Source organism: Terrapene carolina, unplaced genomic scaffold (assembly GCF_002925995.2).
Source record: "Terrapene carolina triunguis isolate 2854851 unplaced genomic scaffold, T_m_triunguis-2.0 Scaffold96, whole genome shotgun sequence".
Taxonomy (NCBI): Eukaryota; Metazoa; Chordata; order Testudines; family Emydidae; genus Terrapene; species Terrapene triunguis.
The window spans coordinates 56,284,520-56,304,401 of record NW_020664447.1 but is presented as its reverse complement, the minus strand read 5'-3'; the positions used below and the strand labels follow the sequence as shown (position 1 = coordinate 56,304,401).

Below are 19,882 nucleotides of genomic sequence, written 5' to 3'. Positions count from 1 at the left end.
CCTCAAGGGCCCGTTTGAAACTCCAAAGCAGCATAATACAAAGCCTACCAGCGGGAGTAGTCCACCTTAAGAGGCAGGACTCTATACTCCCGCCCACCCCAGGAGTAGGGAGGGAGGTGGGGGGGATTCTTTGTGCACCTGCGCACTGAGAGGCAGAGCAGCCATATAACTCCTCCCTGGAAAGGGCGAGGAATGTGCGCGTGTTGGGTGGACACGCAGGCTATTATCTGCACATGCGCAGGGAGAAGCGTTTTCAAGGGCTAGGACGCGGTGGGGGAAACGCCCCCATCCCGACAGGCGTACAGAAAAGAGGCGAGAGCCAAGAAAAAGGGAGGAGCCTTCCTCCACACATGCGCATTGCACACTGAGAGGCCGCTTCAGTAGTGTTTCCATCCTGAGACGGGCGGCCCTCTCCCTACACATGCGCATTAGGAAACACGTGTAGCGCTGGGAGGCAGGGCTCGCGGCCCTCCGTGCACATGCGCAGTACATACGCGTCGAGCTCGGCTCTAGGCTAGGGCGGCTGGTCAGGCAGGCGATGGATTTTGTCGGGGCGCGGAGCGCGGTGCTGGCAGTGCTGAGGGGCGTGAGCGCAGGCGACCGGTCCCGCCTGCTGCACTGGATGCGAACGACCAGTAAGCGATGTATTCGCCGACCGCGGCACCTGTCCGTCCTCAGCGAGCCTCAGGCACGGCGCGGGGGCTGGGCTTTCCCCGGGAGCTTGAGGCGCTGCGCGCGTTGGGCCCGGGGATTTGGCAGCGCGCGGCTCCTCCCCTGGGTCGGCTCAGCGCGGCGCCCGGAAGGTGTCGCCCCTGAGTAACGTGTGCCCCTCACTTTTAAGTATCGACTGAAGTAGGGCTTACTCCGGTGTTGGCGGCCTCTAGCGTTCAACTACCGCACCTTACTCTCCTTCCCCACATCGTCAGATTGGCTTAAAAATTGAGACTTAAAAAAAAAGTAGGGATCTCATTTGCTGTGGGGTTTCTGAGCCTTTAGGGTGCACTAAGGTCACGTGTTCAAGCTTTTCTCTGCAGTTGCGAGGGCTAAACGCTTCCTTTGTAAAGCAAGTTTTGCTTGGTTGGCTAGGGTTATCCACAGCGGGGGTGGGGTTGACTTGATGACTTTCAAGGTCCTTTCTAGCCCTACCTTTCTACGAGTCTTGTGAAAGCTGAAATCACCACGCAATCTCTTGATTCCAGCAGCTGGGGCGCTAAGAAAATACCCTGTTATCACAATAATTCGTAACATTGAATTTGCATTGGTGTCATTTACAAATGTTAGGTTTTGTCTAACGGCAGGAGATGCACTTGTTCAGTTTAAATTGGGTTAAAATCCAGGTTAGTGAAAGGGCGGTGCAGATGCTTTTATTTCAATTTAAACTGCAAACATGCAAGCAAAGCTGATGATAATAGTGAAACTGATCTAAATTGCTTTGTGTAAAGAGAAATGCAAGATCTAATGAAAAAAGTAAATTTGATTTTGGAAATTATTACACTTTTAATAGTCAAAGGGATGTAGTTTCCTAAGAAAAGAAACATTTATTTATAAGTACAATGGGATCCTGTGCTGTGATTGAGGTTCGTAGGCATTACAAGAATACAAATAACTGTTTCTGACGTTGATAGCATTCCTGTAAGATGCTTCATAGAGAAAAATATCTTGATAGGTAAGGAAGGACAAGAACTACACCAATACATTAATGTTGGATAATCCTCAAACTGCATGTTGGTTTTTATCTCGTCTCCCATTCATGCATGTGCTCATATTTACACTGCCATTACATGAGTCCCATCTTTTCTATAGTCTTGATTTGGCAGATTTTACTCTCAATCTGTAGCACCAGATGTAAGAAAAGACTGTTGTTGAGTGATGGCACTTTTCTATGTCTGTCTGAGTCTCATTACCATAGTATCTGAGTGCATCAGTTTTCAACGTATTTATCCCCACAAGATCCTTATGAAATAAGAAAGTACTTTTATCCATATTTTTCGGGGCGGGAAGGAAACTGAAGCACGGAGATTAAGTGATTTGCCCAGTGTTACACAGGAAGGCTGGTACAGAGCAGGATATGTTGAGTCCCAAGATAGCACCCTTATTGGACCAGATGGTTTTGAGTAGTGTATCTGCCATTTCTAAAAAGACATAAAAAAAAATTAGCCGTATATGTTTAGTTTCTTATGAATTGTTTACAACAATCTTTGAGAAGGTTGAAAATGTAGAGTATGCATTTAGGTAATGCGCTGAAGCCATAGCCTCATAGTACTGTGCTGAATAAAGTGCAGCCTCAGCTCCCGTCCGCGTCTCCTCCCCCACCCCCTGGAGCCGCAGCCCTGCTCCTGGCCCCAGCTCCGGAGGGTGCAGGAGGATGGGGTAAAGGGGGGTACAACCCTCAAAAGTTTGGGGACCACTGCATTAGGCAGATTATTGGATAATTTGCCCCCACGTTACAGATTAGGAGAAGACCAAACAGTTAAAGATTGCATTAAAATTTGAAGCATAAGGTTTAATGTTATTCCAAAAATCATTAGCAGTAACTTTATTATTTTGGGTTCTTGTTATCCATATAGATGTCCAATCCTGTTTTGCATCTTAAGTTTTTGGCCTCAACACACTGAGCAAGTAGGTTTCACAGTTTAAGGATGCATTTTGTGATTAATAACTGAACACTTGCTCTTACTTTGTTTTCCTGTCACTTAGCTGGTTTCTGTTTCATGACAATACTTTGCTTCTCACCTCATGATTACTTATTTTCTTTAGTTTTTTTTTTTTTTTGTGAGGGACCTATGGAAAACCTTTTTGAAATCTAAATGAACAATGTCATCCCATTCTTCTTTATCTACAACTCTTACACCTTCATAAAATTCGAATAGGTTAGTGAGACGTGATTTTTCCTTTGCACAGACCTTGCTGATTAAACTCTCATTGTCTTCCAGATGTTTTATTATTCTAATTTTTAACTATTGTTTCAATCAGTTTACCAGGTACAGGAACTCCTCACTTAACGTTGTACTTATGTTCCTGAAAAATGCGACGTTAAGCGAATCCAATGTCCCCATAAGAATTAATGTAAATTAGGGGGTTAGGTTCCAGGGAAATTTTTTTCACCAGACAAAAGAAAATACACACGCAGTACAGTATAAGTTTTAAACAAACAATTTAATACTGGTACACAGTGATGATGATTGTGAAGCTTGGTTGAGGTGGAGGAGTCAGAGGGTGGGATATTTCCCAGGGAATGCCTTACTGCTAAATGAACTAGCAATTGACTGAGCCCTCAAGGGTTAACTCTCACAACACTCTACAAGGCAGCAGGAAAGGAGGGAGGGCAGACAGAGACACACCCTGTGTGTGAGAGAGAAAATTTGCATTTCCCCTTTAAGTAGCTGACCCCAGGCTTAAGTACACTGCCTTGTTAATTAAATCAGCTTGCTGAGACCTGAGATGGCAGCTGCTGCCTAGAAGCTCCCTCCCTCCATCGTGTGTCCCCCAGTTCTATGGAAGATGGGCCAAGCGGGGTGCAGGAGCAGAGGGGAGGGGAAGACACCCTGACAGCCCTCCTTTCCCCCCCTCCCCCCGTACAGCAAGCAGGAGTCTCTGGGAGCAGCACATGGCAGTGGGAGGAGGGACAGCTGCTGCACGGGGAACTTAGGGGGCTTGCTGGTCCACCCTGGTTCCAACCATCCACCAGCTAGCTGCAACGAGCTGCTCTAGCTGCAAGCAGTGGACAAAACAGGTGGCTGCCAAACGACTTAGAAGGGAGCATTTCACAACTTTAAACGAGCATATTCCCTAATAGATCAGCAACGAAACAAGGTTAACCGGGATGACTTTAAGTGAGGAGTTCCTGTATAGATGCAAAGCTTACTGGTCTGTAGTTCCTTGGATCACCTCTAGAGCCTTTTTAAAATGTACACATGTTTAGTACTCTTAATGAGAGACAGCATATTTTTGCTAACGATTTCTGCACTTAAGATAATGAGAATCTGTCAAGTAGTTCAGGCCCCAGATTTTGAACTACTTTATAACTGGTGCCGTCTGGTAGGCTGTGCTCTCATAGTTTAATGTACTCTGTTGCTGTTGTTTTTAAAATGCCCCAATAATTGAAGAAAGTCCACAGGAGTTGGACAAAAATGAGTAGAGGTCTAAAAAACATGACCTATGAGGAAAGATTGAAAAAATTGGGTTTGTTTAGTCTGGAGAAGAAGACTTTGAGGGGGTCATGGTAACAGTCTGCAAGTACATAAAAGGTTGTTGTAAAGAGGGAGGGGATAAATTGTTCTCCTTAACCACTGAGGACAGGACAAGTAGTAATAGGCTTAAATTGCAACAAGGGAGACTTAGACAGTAGGAAAAACTTCCTAACTCTAAAGGTAGTTAAGCACTGGAACAAATTACCTAGGGAGGTTGTGGAATCTCCATGATTGGCAGTTTTGAAGAACAGGTTAGACAAGCACCTGTCAGGGATGGTCTAAACACTACTTAGTCCTGCCTCAGTGCAGGGAACTGGACTAGATGACCGATCAAAGTCCTTTCCAGTCGTATGTGTCTATGATTTGCGGAGCAAGCCAAAACTAACATAGCAACAGTTTTTTGTAATTGCAATTCAATTTTTTGAGTTAGCTCTCAGCCCCAACACTCCCCAAGGACTGGCTTCTAACCCCTTCTGAGCCAGAGGGTGGTGACCGCCCCACTACACTGCCCCTCCCACGTATCCCCTATTCCCCCCCAAAGCCACCACCTCACCTTACATGTGTGTCTTCTCCAAGGTCCAGGCACCTGATTGGAACCATGCCTGCGTGGCTCCACTAATTAGGTGGGTGGCCCTTCATTCTCTTGTGTGTGTCGCCACTCAGGCACGCACCTTAGAGGGAACTATCTGCGGACCACCTGAATGGAGCTCACGGACCTCTGGTGATCCACGGACCACAGTTTGAGAACCTCTGGTCTAGAACTTCAAGAGAGCCACAAGAGAAATACAGTAACTTTAAATGCACAGAAGAGGGTCGTGGAGAGGTGCAGAGCCTACAGAACATGGCCTCCTATCACTGTAAGCAGATGTTAAAACTCTTTCCAGATTCCTTGACATCAGCAGTGTTGCTGGCGTTTAATCAAGGAAGTAAACAAAAGTCTCAATATTCGCTCATCTTTAATCTGAGTGTATGAGGTACATTCTTTTTAGTTAGGAGGAACATACAAAAGTTTTAGGCATAAATTTTTGAATTTCTTATCATTACCCATCTAGTGGTGATAGTCACTCTTATTAGATTGGTAGTCTGAAGAAACACTCATACAACTCTCACCCTACAAATAACTTCACTTTTTCCCCCTCTAGCACGACTTGGGATTATTTTGGATGGCCATAGCCTTTAGTATATATCTGCCATTTCCTTCGCTCGCACCAAGTCAAGGGGCAGTGAGCAAATGGAGGAAGGAAAGAACTCTCTCTTCTACTGGCTTATTCACCTAAAGAATTGAGTAGAGATTAAGCTGAGGCACTTGCTCAGCAGGGCTGTTCTCCTGAGCCCCCTCCTGCAGGTGTTGTCCAAAATACTGGGAGAGAGTCTGAACTAGTGGAGGAAAATGGGGCTTAAAATCACTATACTCTGCCCCCGGAACTAGGGCCTCCGCTCAGCATTCTTGGTGACTCCTCACCTCATGGAGCTGCTCTGAGCGACAATTGTGGCAGTGGTGAGGGAAGGCAGATCCTACTATGTTCTTCTCCCGAAATTCCTCTGTCCTAGATGCTTATATCACATCCATTACTGTAATATCTGAGCACTCCCATAACCACTAAGATTGGGACCAGACAAAGTATTGCAGGGAGTCAATACTGAGATGCATGGTTAACACCAACTACATCTCTAGAATTGGGGTTGTCCCACTCAAGGAGAAGCCAGTATCATGGGAGATGCTGAAAAGTTGTCCAGTCTCCACAATTATCCAGTGAATTTAAAGCCCAGTATTTCTAGGAATGCAGAGGAGGGAGCAGAGGAATGATGTTGGCCCAAAAAAAAAGAACCAAATAATAGTGGAAAACCAATTTGAAGGTATATGGTGAAAGAGAGATCATTGCAACCAAGGGGGAGTAAAATAAACAGGGAAAATGACATCTTCTGAGACACAAGTTTATCGCTTTCTTTTCTGTACTCCTACCACAGTCCTATTTCTGTTCCCATCAAGATGTTGCATTGCAACAATTATACTTCCAGCTGAAGAGGGCTGGGCATGGTTCCAACATCATCAGCAGAGCAATTTAAGGCTCATATCCTCATCACCACCCCAGGGCTGAGTGTGTTTGCAACTCATGGCAGCTTGAGATAAAGACCTGAGCAGGTGGATCCTCCTGCAGTAGCATGTTGCATCACCGCTAAGACAGCTTGATGGGGTTTTTTACTTAAAACAATTTATTAAGATTTTTTTTTGACTTTTATGAAAATGATAAATATGTAAAATATCTGGCACATCAGTTAAAAGTAATTTAAGATCTTTATAGCATAGCAAAAAGCTAGTAACTTTTATCTTGTCTAGAATAAAGGCCATATCTGAACAACTAAGAACTCAAATAGAAAACTTTAAACAGTTCCTTGGTTTAACAGTTTCCATGAGTAATCTTCCTTAGTAATTATGGTAACATAAATCAGTGTCTTGAACCTATTTTTCTCCTCTGCACATATACAGAATAAAATAAGTGATACTTTTTTCAGTTCTTACAAATTACAGAAGTTCCAACTCTTTTCACATGATGATAGAAATAGTCTACTGTCTTCAGGCAGCTGCTTAGCAACACTGCTTTCACTCTTTTGCAACCAGCTTCCTCATCCCACACACTATAGTGTAATGTACGTCATTTTCTGGTGACTTACATTACAGCTTTTCCTTTGAATTACAGTCAGTTTTAGATCTTGAAGAAATGAAACACTAACTATCAGAAATAGCAACAAGAAGCGTTGGTACATTTTTTTTTTTTTTTTTTTTTTTTTAAATACTGGGAAAGCCAAGTCCCAGAAATTTTGCCTAAGGAAACTTGGACAAAACCTAAAGGCTAATTAAAGCCAATTTGGGAACCCCCTGCAAAGATTCCAGTAAATTGGGGTGCAGAGTTCAGTGTGTATGTGTGAAAGCTGAAAGAGGCTACTTGTAATATGCCCAGGTTGTGTTAAAAGAGGGAGACATTCTGGTTTACTAGGGGCTCATATTATCACTGCCAGCTCTGTCAACCTGATGCATCTTTTACTGCACAGAACTGGAGCATGAGCAGTAAATGAATTTGCATTGCTGATGTAGTGTAGTGTGAGAACCCCAGCACTGCTAGTAGCAGATCTGGTGCTGGAACTCTAAATGTGTGGTGTAAACTGTAGAAGAGCATTAACCCTGGACCTGAACATGTGCCTGGATTTATTTCCTCAAGCCATTAGTGATGGCGCCCCCTGCAGTTAGAGGTTTGAGAGCATTGTGTAAACTGACCCTTCAGACTTCACTATTATAAAAGTGTCCTGGGTTATATTAATGTTTATACAGAGAAGGTGTGGCCTCAGGTTGAAAGACTCATGCTTTTAAAAAACCTCTCTCATACAGTAAACTCTGGGGTGCTTCAATTAACCTCAGGAGGAGGGAAGAATGAGTTGACACTATCAGGATTGACTCTCTGACTTCAGGAAGTCCACTTTTCAAATCTGAAACTAGAGTCATAAAGTCACCTTTCTTGGCAACTAAAAACCTTTTTTGTTGTATTTTGAGCTTTTAAAACAGATTTAACAAGCTTATTCGTGGATTCTTACCAATCAATCATACACTGATAAGTAGTGCCCTACCAAATTCACAACCATGAAAAACACGTCACAGACTGAAATCTGGTCTCCCACTGTGAAATCTGTTGGGTTTTTTGTGTGTGGTTTTACCATATATTAGAGATTTCATGGGGGAACCAGCGTTCCTCAAATTGGGGGTCCTGACTCAAAGGGAAGTTGCAGGGCGGCCTTTCTTCTGCGCTGCCTTCAGAGTTGGGCGGCTGGAGAGCGGCGATTGTTGGCCAGGTGCCCAGCTCTGAAGGCAGCACCCCACCAGCGGTAGCGTAGAAGTAAGGGTGGCAATACCATACCATTCCGCCCTTACTTCTGTTGTTTGTCAGCAGCCTGCTTTGTCCACCACTTGCAGAAAGAGCAACCAGTTGCAGCTGGCTGGTGGGGGTTGGAACCAGGGTGGACCGGCAGCCCCCCATCAGCTCCCCACTCCCCTAAGTTCCCTGTGTGGCAGCCGCTCAGCAGGCTATCAATTGCCGGCAGTTCAGTTGTCCCTCCCCCCACTGCCATGTGCTGCTCCTGCCCTCTGCCTTGGAACTCCTCTTGGGAGCCTCCTGTTTGCTGTGGGGGGGGTGGGGGGAAAGAGGGGTGCTAATGTCACGGTGTCCCCCTCCCCCCTGCTCCTTCCCCCTGCTTACCCCATCTCCATCGAGCAGGGTGGGACACGACAGGGCTCAGGATGGAGGGAGCTTGCTAGCAGCAGCTGCTGTCTCAACTTGCTGATCTACTTAAAAAGGCAATGTACTTAGAGTGGGGTGAACGTACTTAAAGGGGCAATGCACATCTCTCTCTCGCTCTCTCTCGCACAGGGTGTGTCTCTCTGTCTTTGTCTGCCATGCTGTCTCCCCTCCCTCCCATTTGTGCTGCCTTGTAGAGTGTGAGGCTACATTAACAACGTGTTAACCCTTGAGGGCTCAGCTGAGTGCTAGTTCATCATTCAGCACTAAGGCATTCCCTGGGAAATATTCCACCCTCTGACTCCACCATCTCAGCCAAACTTCACAATCATCATTGCTGTGTACAGTATTACATTGTTTAAAACGTGTACGTGTGTGTGTGTGTGTGTGTGTAGAGATATATATATATATGTATATATATATATCTCTCTCTACACACACACACTACAAAATAGTCTTGTCTGGTGAAAAAAATTCCCCTGGAACCTAACCCCCCCCCTATTTACATTAATTCTTATGGGGAAATTGGATTTGCTTAACATCGTTTTGCTTAAAGTCGAATTTTTCAGGAACATAACTACAATGTTAAGCGAGGAGTTACTTTATATGTAAGGGGCGGGGGGGGGGGGGCAGGATTCCTTAAGAGGAAGATACCTTTTCTTTTCCTCTCATCCATAACAAAAGTAAGGTGGAACTGGAAATCTTCAAGAGCTTCTAATTAAAGCATCGTGATGAGTAAAGAGCAAGAACGAAGAAAGATGAACATGAGTGCTAAGAGATCATAACTAGTACTATTATAGAACAAGAAGATTGCATCTGTACTGTGCTCCTTATCCAGAGCGTAAGGAATATGATTTATCCAAACAGAGTAGTGTTTGAGTAGAGATCAAGTGGTGTCACTGAGCCGAAGCCAGAGTGACAGATTAGATCGTCATTAAGATGGTGGATATATTGTGAATCCTTTTCATTATTTTAAATATTGTTTGATAAATTGAGATGGGATGTTATGTTAGGCTCTGATGTATCGCCAATTTTAGGAAGTGGCATTAATTACCTTTTACAATTTTCCACTGGGAAAATGAAGCTGTAAAGGAAAAGGTTGATGTAAGAACAAGGACTGGAAATAAGCAGTTAGTCATCAATGAAAACTAGGTCATATGATTTTGATAAATGTACGGAACAATTATACAACATATAAGTAACCTGACTGGTTCAAAATTGAACTATGGAGCTTCTATCAGCTCAGTCAAAGAGATGTAAATTTAAACAACATCAGGGTGGATTTGATTTAAATCCAATTGCTTAAATACAGTCTTCCTGACTAGTGATTTAAATCATGGATTTCTACATAAAAGTGCATTCTTGTTGGTTGTTATAACCTTAATACATATTCTTCACAATTCAGATAGATGAGACCCAAACTGGGTCTCTCTTACGGCCTGCTGCAATTATAGGTTTTCCCTTCTAGTGAGAGAATGGTATGGTAGATCTCAAATCAATGAAGGCTACACTCAGACCTCAAGACTTCTGGAATATGCTGCTCAAACAGTTTCACTTTTGTTTCTGCTGCCTGTCCCTCTTTTCTCACATTTATCTCCAGACTTCTTCTCCTTGTCCAGATCTATTCCGCCCCCAACAATCTTCTATTCATTGAACTTTTTGAAACTTTGCACTTTTAGAGAGAGGTAAGGGATTGACTCTACACAAATTTGCAGAGGGACAATAGGGTTGTGGTCTGTTATTTCTCACCTCTATATATTATTTATTTAAAAACATTTTTGCTGTTAACAAGCATGTTATCTCTGGAGACACAAATCCACAGTTTGAGAACTGCAAAACTAAGCATCTCTGATGGTCTCTTCTAGACTTAGCACTGAGTCCCATTGGGTAGATAGAAAGATTAACCCGGGGTGGCCAGCCTGAGAAGGAGCCAGAATTTACCAATGAACATTGCCAAAGAGCCACAGTAATATGTCAGCAGCCCCACATCTGCTAACCCCCTCTAACCCTCAGCGCCTCCCGCCCACCGGCAGCCCTGCCAATCAGCACCTCCCCCTCTCTTCCCCACACCTCCCGCCCGCAGCAATTAGCTGTTTTGCAGTGAGCAGGAGGCTCTGGTGGGGAGAGGGGAGAACCGAGGGCATGGCAGGTTTAGGGGGGATGGGTGGAGTGGTGGCAGGACCTGGGGCAGAGCAGGAGGTTGAGCAGTGAACACCCCACAGCACATTGGAAAGTTAGCATCTGTAGCTCCAGCCTCGGAGTCAGCGCCTATGCAAGGAGCTGCATATTAACCTCTGAAGAGTCGCATGCGGCTCCAGGAGCCACGGTTTGGCCACCCCTGGATTAACCTAAGTAATCTATACTGAAGCCCCTGGAACCCCATAAAATTGGGTTCCTAATCCATGAACTATTGGAACTCATTTAGAAAACTTTTCTTAAACATTACATGAATATATTGTCTCATACTATAGAATTCAAATTTATAATCCCTATTCCATGATGAGATATCTTTGAGATACAATGTATCTTAACTAAAGCTATTTTTAGATAGGTTTTTTCCTCAAAAAGCATTTTATCAAAAAAATCCAATTTAAATTAAAAAAATCTTTTTTTTTTTTTCAATTTAAAAAAAAAAATGGATTTTTATCCACCCTGAACAATACACCAAAAGAGCTAAAGTGCTAATTAAATAAACATGACTTCTATTGGAAAAAAGTACCAGGAAGCTGATGATAATCTTAATGGAGACATTTGTAGGGGAAGATCGTATTAGGCATGACCAGATTATTCATGCTGAGGTCATATCTAAAATCTTATTGGTAACATGGGGGAAATTAATTTTTGTGAGAGATGCGGCCTTATCTTCAACTTGTACATTCAGTATCACCAAATCATATTCAAAGTTTAAATTAGCTTTGCATTATTAAGCAACACAAATGTTAGTCTTTGCAAAGCATATTTGCTTTTTCCTCTGTGATCTTGAATTTATGTAGAAAAAAACCAGTTGTCTTTGCTCTTAGATTGCCTCTTTATTAAATCCTCTCCTTTCAGTGTGCTATGCAACCTCCTGTTGTGATTTAGAGGCTACATAATGTTTTCCAAAGGAGGCTGGATAGCGATCTGTCTTGGATGGTTTAGACACAACAAATCCTGCACCTTGGCAGGGGGTTACACTAGATGACCCTTGCGGTCCTTTATAACCCTGGGATTCTATAATGCTTCTGTACAGTCAGATTTTTTGATAGTGCCAAAATGTTTAGACATAATACAGTCAGAGGTGCTATCCATCCAGTGTGAGGCTTCTGATGTTTATATGGCTAATTTTAAATCTACTACGTTAAGGTTGAGTTGTGGCAGGGTGTCAATTTTTTTTCTAAGGTGTTGATTAAATTATACATGCACAGTGAGCAGGTCCTGCAGAACCAGTTTTGGAGTGTAATACAGACAGTAATATTCCTTCCAGCAAAAAAACACAACTGATTGAGATTCATCTTAAACTAATTCATAAACTATGTGCAGTTTCTTCCTGGTTTGTTTTTTAAAATGTTATTAACTCTGTGAAGGTACATACTAGAGCTTGGATTATGTACTGTACATTTCCATCATTTAGTACCAGTAACAGGCCAGGTTCTGGTGACACAAGAACAGTACCTATGTATTGAGGTTCTTTTTGATTTCTTGTTTGGAGATACCTGGGGAGATAGACATCAAGGGATAGCCTATGTAGTACAACCCTACTGAGGGTGGAATAGATATAGCCTTCCCAGGGTGAGGCGGAAGTGTACATTTTAATATTTGGCACCTGGATGCTGCAATCAGTGGGAGGGGGGCTGAGTAGGCGAGCGGGCGGGCAGTGGCGGGGAGTGAGTAGGCGAGCCGGGGGGAGGGGGAGCTGAGGAGGCGAGCGAGCGGGGGCTGAGGAGGCGAGCCAGGGGAGGGGGGCTGAGGAGGCGAGCGGCGAATCGGTGGCTGACCTGTTCTACTGATCTGGTCTGGCTCCCATCCCCTCTCCCAGGGCCGGCTCCAGGCACCAGCAAAACAAGCAGGTGCTTGGGGAAGCATATTTCTTGGGGCGGCATTCTGGCGCCGGCCATCATAGGCGCCAACTCCGGGGCATGGGGAAAAAGTGCCTCCGCTCCCCTGAGTGCGCCGCCGCCGCTTCTCCCCCCTCCCTCCCAGGCTTGCCGCGCGTGAAACCGCTATTTCGCGCAGCAAGGCTGGGAGGGAGGAGAAGCCGAGCGGTGGGCGCTTGGGGAAGGCGGCGGTGGTGGAGCGGGGAGCGGTTCCTCTACCCCCCGTTACTTCCTGCGCCCCCCCCACCCTAGCTCACCTCTGCTCTGCCTGCTCCGCTGAATGCGCTGCTGCTCCGCTTCTCCGCCCTCCCTCGCCTGAGAGGGAGGGGGGAGAAGCGGAGCGGCGGCACGCCCTGGGGAGCAGGCGGAGCGGAGGTGAGCTAGGGTGGGAGGTCGCGGGGGGGGCCGCAGGAAGCAATGGGTGGGGGGAAATGCGGCATGCCGGGGGAGGAGGCAGGGCTAGGGACTTGGGGAAGGGGTTCGGAAGGGCTGGAGTTGGGGCGGGGCTGGGGGCAGAGGGGCACAAATTTTTTTTGCTTGGGGTGGCAAAAATCCTAGAGCCCGCCCTGCCCTCTCCAAGGGTTGTAGCTGTCTGGAGGTGCCTGCCTTGCACGCCTTCCTCATTCACACCTCATTCATTCAACAGGGCAATTGATTACAAAGCCGGGGAGGGGGGAGATCTTATTCTACTTCTAGCAAAAAGACATTTTTCTTTTACCTTAATTATACTACCTTAGGGGCCCGCTATAACAAATTACCGAGGTTCAATGCTGCTGTTTCGGTGGGGCGGCGCTGGGGAAGGAGGGTTTGTTTCCGCGGGGCAGGTGGCGCTGGGGGGGTGTGTGTTTTGGTGGCGCTGGGGGGGTTGTTTCCGTGGGGCGGGTGGCGCTGGGGGGGGGTGTTGTGTTTCGGGGGGGCTGGGTGGCACGGGGGGGGGTTGGCAGCGCTCAGGGGGTTTCGGTCCTCAGCTGTTTTCTTTGGAGTAATACGGCCCTCGCCGCTTTACGAGTTGTGCAGGCCTGCTGTACAGACACATAGAGACAGTTCCTGCCTTAAGGAGCTTACAATCCATTCTAGACAATAGAAAGAGTGGGAGAGGAAACAGAAGCACAGAGAGTGAAGTGACTTGGCCAAGGTTACCCACTGAGTCAATGGCAGAGCTAGAAATAGAATCCAGATCTTCTAAGTCTCAGGTTAGTGTCCTGTCTACTGGACTACACTGCCTCAGCAGGGACTTTTGTAGAATCCAGATTGGTGAAAACATATATTTTTCTCTTAGTCCTTGACAGGAATGGATTCTGAGATGTGCCTAGCAACACTGGGGCAAGTTATTTCATGGCCTTAAGGTGTTCCTGTGTGAGCATTTATTTTATTTCCCCCCCTCACTTTAGACAGGTGGAGGCTAATCTCTGCCTTTGTCAGATGTGTCAGATTAAAATGGACAGCAAAATCTATCCATTCTACTATGCTGACCAGTTGGTTGCTTTTTTAAAAATACTAAAAAAGAGATTAAAAAATGAACCATACTTAATTTGCTGGTTTGACTAATGTAAACAATCTAGGAAATGGTTAAATATTGTTGATTTGAAGATTTATTTGATCTTAATTATGTTCCAGATAGTGTAAGACATTTAGGGAAGTTGGTAGTGTTTATTTTATTGTTCTGCTGGTAGTTATTGTAAAGAGCATCCATGATTTTTTTTCTCTCCCTTTCTAGTGTTTGGTGATGTTTCAGTTTATTCTTGTTTCTGAAGAAAGTGATTCTCTGATGATACTGTATTTTTTATATATGGTCATAGTTCTATTGGAGAGACAAGGTGGGTGAGGTAGGTGTTGTTGTTTTTTTTGGTGGTGGTTGTTGTTGTTTTGACTAACTTCTGTTAGAGAGAGAGAGAGAGAGACCTGCTTTTGAGCTTACACGGAGCTGCTCTTCAGGTTTTGGTAAACTCAGAAAAATTAAGAGAATATGAGGAGGGGAAGAGTCAGAGATTTCCCATTTTCTGGATTTGGGGAAGTAGGGTGTTCCCTCCTGTCTCTCCCCCACCCCCTCCAAAGTTCCATATTACAATAACCATTTCTCTGCCCAAGAACATAAGAATGGCCCTCCTGGGTCAGACCAAAGGTCCATCTAGCCCAGTATCCTGTCTTCCGACGGTGGCCAGTGCCAGGTGCCCCAGAGGGAATGAACTGAACAAGTAATCATCAAGTGATCCATCCCCTGTTGCTCATTCCCAGCTTTTGGTAAACAGAGGCTAGGGACACCATCCCTGCCCATCCTGGCTAGTAGCCATTATTGTACCTATCCTCCATGAATTTATCTAGTTCTTCTTTGAACCCTGTTACAGTCTTGGCCTTCACAACATCCTCTGGCAAGGAGTTCCACAAGTTGACTGTGCGTTGTGTGAAGAAATACTTCCTTTTATTTGTTTTAAACCTGCTGCCTATTAATTTCATTTGGTGACCCCTAGTTCTTGTGTTATGAGAACTAGTAAACAACACTTCCTTATCTACTTTCTCTACACCAATCATGATTTTATAGACCTCCATCATATCTCCCCTTAGCCGTCTCTTTTCCAAGCTGAAAAGTCCCAGTCTTATTAATCTCTCCTCATACGGAAGCTGTTCCATACCCCTAATTTTTGTTGCCCTTTTCTGAACATTTTCCAATTCCAATATATCTTTTTTGAGATAGGGTGAACACATCTGCACATAGTATTCAAGATGTGGGCATGGATTTATATAGAGGCAACATGATATTTTCTGTCCTATTATCTATCCCTTTCTTAATTATTCCCAGCATTCTGTTTTGCTTTTTTGACTTCCGCTGCACATTGAGTGGATGTTTTCAGAGAACTATCCACAATGACTCCAAGGTCTCTCTCTTGAGTGGTAACAGCTAACTTAGACCCCATCATTTTATATGTATAGTTGGGATTATGCTTTCCAATGTGCATTACTTTGCATTTATCAACATTAAATTTCATCTGCCATTTTATTGTCCAGTCACCCAGTTTTAAGAGATCCTTTTGTAGCTCTTTGCAGTCTGCCTGGGTCTTAACTATCTCTAGTAATTTTGTATCATGTGCAAATTTTGCCATCTCACTGTTTACCCCTTTTCCCAGATCATTTATGAATATGTTGGATAGGACTGGACCCAGTACAGACCCCTGGGGACACCACTATTTACCTCTCTCCATTCTGAAAACTGACCATTTATACTACCCTTTGTTTCCTATCTTTTAACTAGTTACCAATCCATGAGAGCACCTTCCCTCTTATCCCGTGGCAGCTTACTTTGCGTAAGAGTCTTTGGTGAGGGACCTTGTCAAAGGCTTTCTGAAAATCTAAGTACATTATATCCACTGGATCCCCGTGGTCCACATGCTTGTTGACCCCCTCAAAGAATTCTAGTAGATCAGTGAGGCATGATTTTCCTTTACTAAAACCATGTTGACTCTTCCTCAACAAATTATGTTCATCTATATGTCTGACAATATTGTTCTTTATTATAGTTTCAACCAGTTTGCCCGGTACTGAAGTCAGACTTACAGGCCTGTAATTGCCGGGATCACCTCTGGAGCCCTTTTAAAAAAATTGGCGTCACATTAGCTATCCTCCAGTCATCTGGTACAGAAACTGATTTAAATGAGAGGTTACAGACTACATTAGTAGTTCTGCAATTTCCCATTTGAGTTCCGTCAGAACTCTTGGGTGAATACCATCTGGTCCTGGTGACTTACTGTTGTTTAACTTATAAATTTGTTCCAAAACCTCCACTAATGATACCTCAATCTGGGACAGTTCCTCAGATCTGTCACCTAAAAAGAATGGCCCAGGTTTAGGAATCTCCCTCACATCCTCAGCCATGAAGACCAATGCAAAGAATTCATTTAGTTTCTCCACAATGGCCTTATCGACCTTGAGTGCTCCTTTAGGATCTTTATCGTTTAGTGGTCCCAAGGAGGCTGGATGTACAGTATCCTAAAGAGCAGAGGTTCTCAAACTGGGGGTCGGAACCCCTTAGGGGGTCACGAGGTTATTACATGGGGGGTTGAGAGCTGTCAGCCTCCACACCAAACCCCGCTTTGTCTCCAGCATTTATAATGGTGTTAAATGTATAAAAAAGTGGTTTTAATTTATAAGGGGAGGTCGCACTCAGAGGCTTGCTATGTGAAAGCGATCAATAAAGCCACTATTCTCCTTCCTCAAGACCAGGAATGGGCAAACTACTGCCCGGGGGCACATCCAGCCCTCCAGATGTCTTAATCCGGCCCTCGAGCTCCTGCCGGGAAGTGGGGTTGGGGTCTTGCTGCACTCCGCATGGCTCCCAGAAGCAGCGGCATGTCCCCCCCTACAGCTCCTACGCATAGGGGAAGCCAGGGGGCTCCGCACACTGCCGCCAGCCAAAGCGCTGCCTCCGCAGTTCCCATTGGCCGGGAACCATAGCCAATGGGAATTGCAGGGGCAGCGCCTGTGGACAGGGCAGCGAGCAGAGCCGCCTGGCCGCACCTCTGGGTAGGAGTCGGAGGGGGGACATGCCGCTGTTTCTAGGAGCTGCTTGAGGTAAGCGCCGCCTGGAGCCTGTCCCCCTGCCCCAGTCCTGATCCCCTCCTGCCCTCTGAACCCCTCAGTCCAGAGCACCCTGCACCCTCCTGAGCTCCCAACCCCTCATCCCCCATCCACACCCCAGAGCCCGCACCACCACCTGGAGCCCTCCCACAACCCAACCCCCAATTTTGTGAGCATTCATGGCCCACCATACAATTGCCATGCCCATATGTGGCCCTCGGGCCAAAATGTTTGCCCACCCCTGCTCAAGACCCACTTCTTTTATGATGCCAGTAAATAATTTTCAAACCAATGTTGGATGGGACAGTGGGAGACAGATGAGATTTTATTTATTGGGTTAAAAATAAAAAGCTAAATCTGGAGCCACTGAGTTGTGCACACTATCTATGTAATAATTTGCAATACTTAATGTCACTACTGTTAACCCCCTCTCCAGCTCTTCCTATCTCTCCTACTATTTGGTCATACTGTGCATCATGTTTCAAATTAGATTGGAAGCTCTTAGACCATGTATTTGTACAATGCCTAACACTGCAATCCCAATCGGGGCCTTTGAGCATTACCACAGTACAAGTAATAATTAATAACCTATATAAATCTTAGATAGAGTCCATCTGGCCTAAAGGCCTAGTAGTAATGTCCTGCAGCATAATAAGAGAGACCTGGGATTGGCTCTTGGTCTCAGTTTTGGGAAGTGCTGTGGAAGCAACATTCATAGATTCATAGACTCTAGGACTGGAAGGGACCTCGAGAGGTCATCGAGTCCAGTCCTCTGCCCTCATGGCAGGACCAAATACTGTCTAGACCATCCCTGATAGACATTTATCTAACCTACTCTTAAATATCTCCAGAGATGGAGATTCCACAACCTCCCTAGGTAGTTTATTCCAATGTTTAACCACCCTGACAGTTAGGAACTTTTTCCTAATGTCCAACCTAAACCTCCCTTGCTGCAGTTTAAGCCCATTGCTTCTTGTTCTATCTTTAGAGGCTAAGATGAACAAGTTTTCTCCCACCTCCTTATGACACCCTTTTAGATACCTGAAAACTGCTATCATGTCCCCTCTCAGTCTTCTCTTTTCCAAACTAAACAAACCCAGTTCTTTCAGCCTTCCTTCATAGGTCATGTTCTCTAGACCTTTAATCATTCTTGTTGCTCTTCTCTGGACCCTCTCCAATTTCTCCACATCTTTCTTGAAATGCGGTGCCCAGAACTGGACACAATACTCCAGCTGAGGCCTAACCAGCGCAGAGTAGAGCTGAAGAATGACTTCTTGTGTCTTGCTTACAACACACCTGTTAATGCATCCCAGAATCACGTTTGCTTTTTTTGCAACAACATAACACTGTTGACTCATATTTAGCTTATGGTCCACTATAACCCTTAGATCTCTTTCTGCCATACTCCTTCCTAGACAGTCTCTTCCCATTCTGTATGTGTGAAACTGATTGTTCCTTCCTAAGTGGAGCACTTTGCATTTGTCTTTATTAAACTTCATCCTGTTTACCTCAGACCATTTCTCCAATTTGTCCAGATCATTTTGAATTTTGACCTTATCCTCCAAAGCAGTCGCAATCCCTCCCAGCTTGGCATCATCTGCAAACTTAATAAGCGTACTTTCTATGCCAATATCTAAGTCAGGGGTTGGCAACCTTTCAGAAGTGGTGTGCCGAGTCTTCATTTATTCACTCTAATTTAAGGTTTCGCGTGCCAGGAATACATTTTAACGTTTTTAGAAGGTCTCTTTCTATAAGTCTATAATATATAACTAAACTATTGTTGTATGTAAAGTAAATAAGGTTTTTAAAATGTTTAAGAAACTTCATTTAAAATTAAATTAAAATGCAGGGCCCCCCGGACTGGTGGCCAGGACCCAGGCAGTGTGAGTGCCACTGAAAATCAGCTCGCGTGCTGCCTTCGGCACGCGTGCCATAGGTTGCCTACCCCTGATCTAAGTCGTTGATTAAGATATTGAACAGAGCCGGTCCCAAACCAGACCCCTGCAGAACCCCACTCGTTATACCTTTCCAGCAGGATTGGGAACCATTAATAACTACTCCCTGAGTACAGTTATCCAGCCAGTTATGCACCCACCTTATAGTAGCCCCATCTAAGTTGTATTTGCCTAGTTTATCGATAAGAATATCATGTGAGACCGTATCAAATGCCTTACTAAAGTCTAGGTATACCACATCCACCGCTTCTCCCTTATCCACAAGACTCGTTATCCTATCAGAGAAAGCTATCAGATTAGTTTGACATGATTTGTTCTTTACAAATCCATGCTGGCTATTCCCTGTCACCTTACCACCTTCCAAGTGTTTGCAGATGATTTCCTTAATTATTTGCTCCATTATCTTCCCTGGCACGGAAGTTAAACTAACTGGTCTGTAGTTTCCTGGGTTGTTTTTATTTTCCTTTTTGTAGATGGGCACTATGTTTGCCCTTTTCCAGTCTTCTGGAATCTCTCCTGTCTCCCATGATTTTCCAAAGGTAATAGCTAGAGGCTCAGATACCTCCTTTGTTAGCTCCTTGAGTATTCTAGGATGCATTTAATCAGGCCTTGGTGACTTGCAGGCATCTAACTTTTCTAAGAGATTTTTAACTTGTTCTTTTTTTATTTTCTCTTCTAAACCTACCCCCTTCCCATTAGCATTCACTATGTTAGGCATTCTTTCAGACTTCTCGGTGAAGACCGAAACAAAGAAGTCATTAAGCATCTCTGCCATTTCCAAGTTTCCTGTTACTGTTTCTCCCTCTTCA

The 19,882-nt window shown here is 44.8% G+C and overlaps 1 protein-coding gene across 3 annotated transcripts in view; it reads left to right on the top strand.

Annotated features, from left to right (window-relative positions):
* Window positions 1-441: 441 nt before the first annotated feature.
* Window positions 442-19,882, top strand: part of LOC112103980 — a 41,864-nt gene continuing 22,423 nt past the window's right edge. For 2 of the 3 annotated variants that reach the window (XM_026651500.2, XM_026651499.2), the window contains exon 1: window positions 446-635. In XM_026651500.2, coding sequence (XP_026507285.1) covers window positions 539-635 — 97 coding nt within the window. In that variant the 5' untranslated portion in view covers window positions 446-538. Of the gene's footprint in view, window positions 636-19,882 lie in introns of all 3 variants that reach the window. The other variant, XM_026651501.2, reaches the window with a different exon arrangement.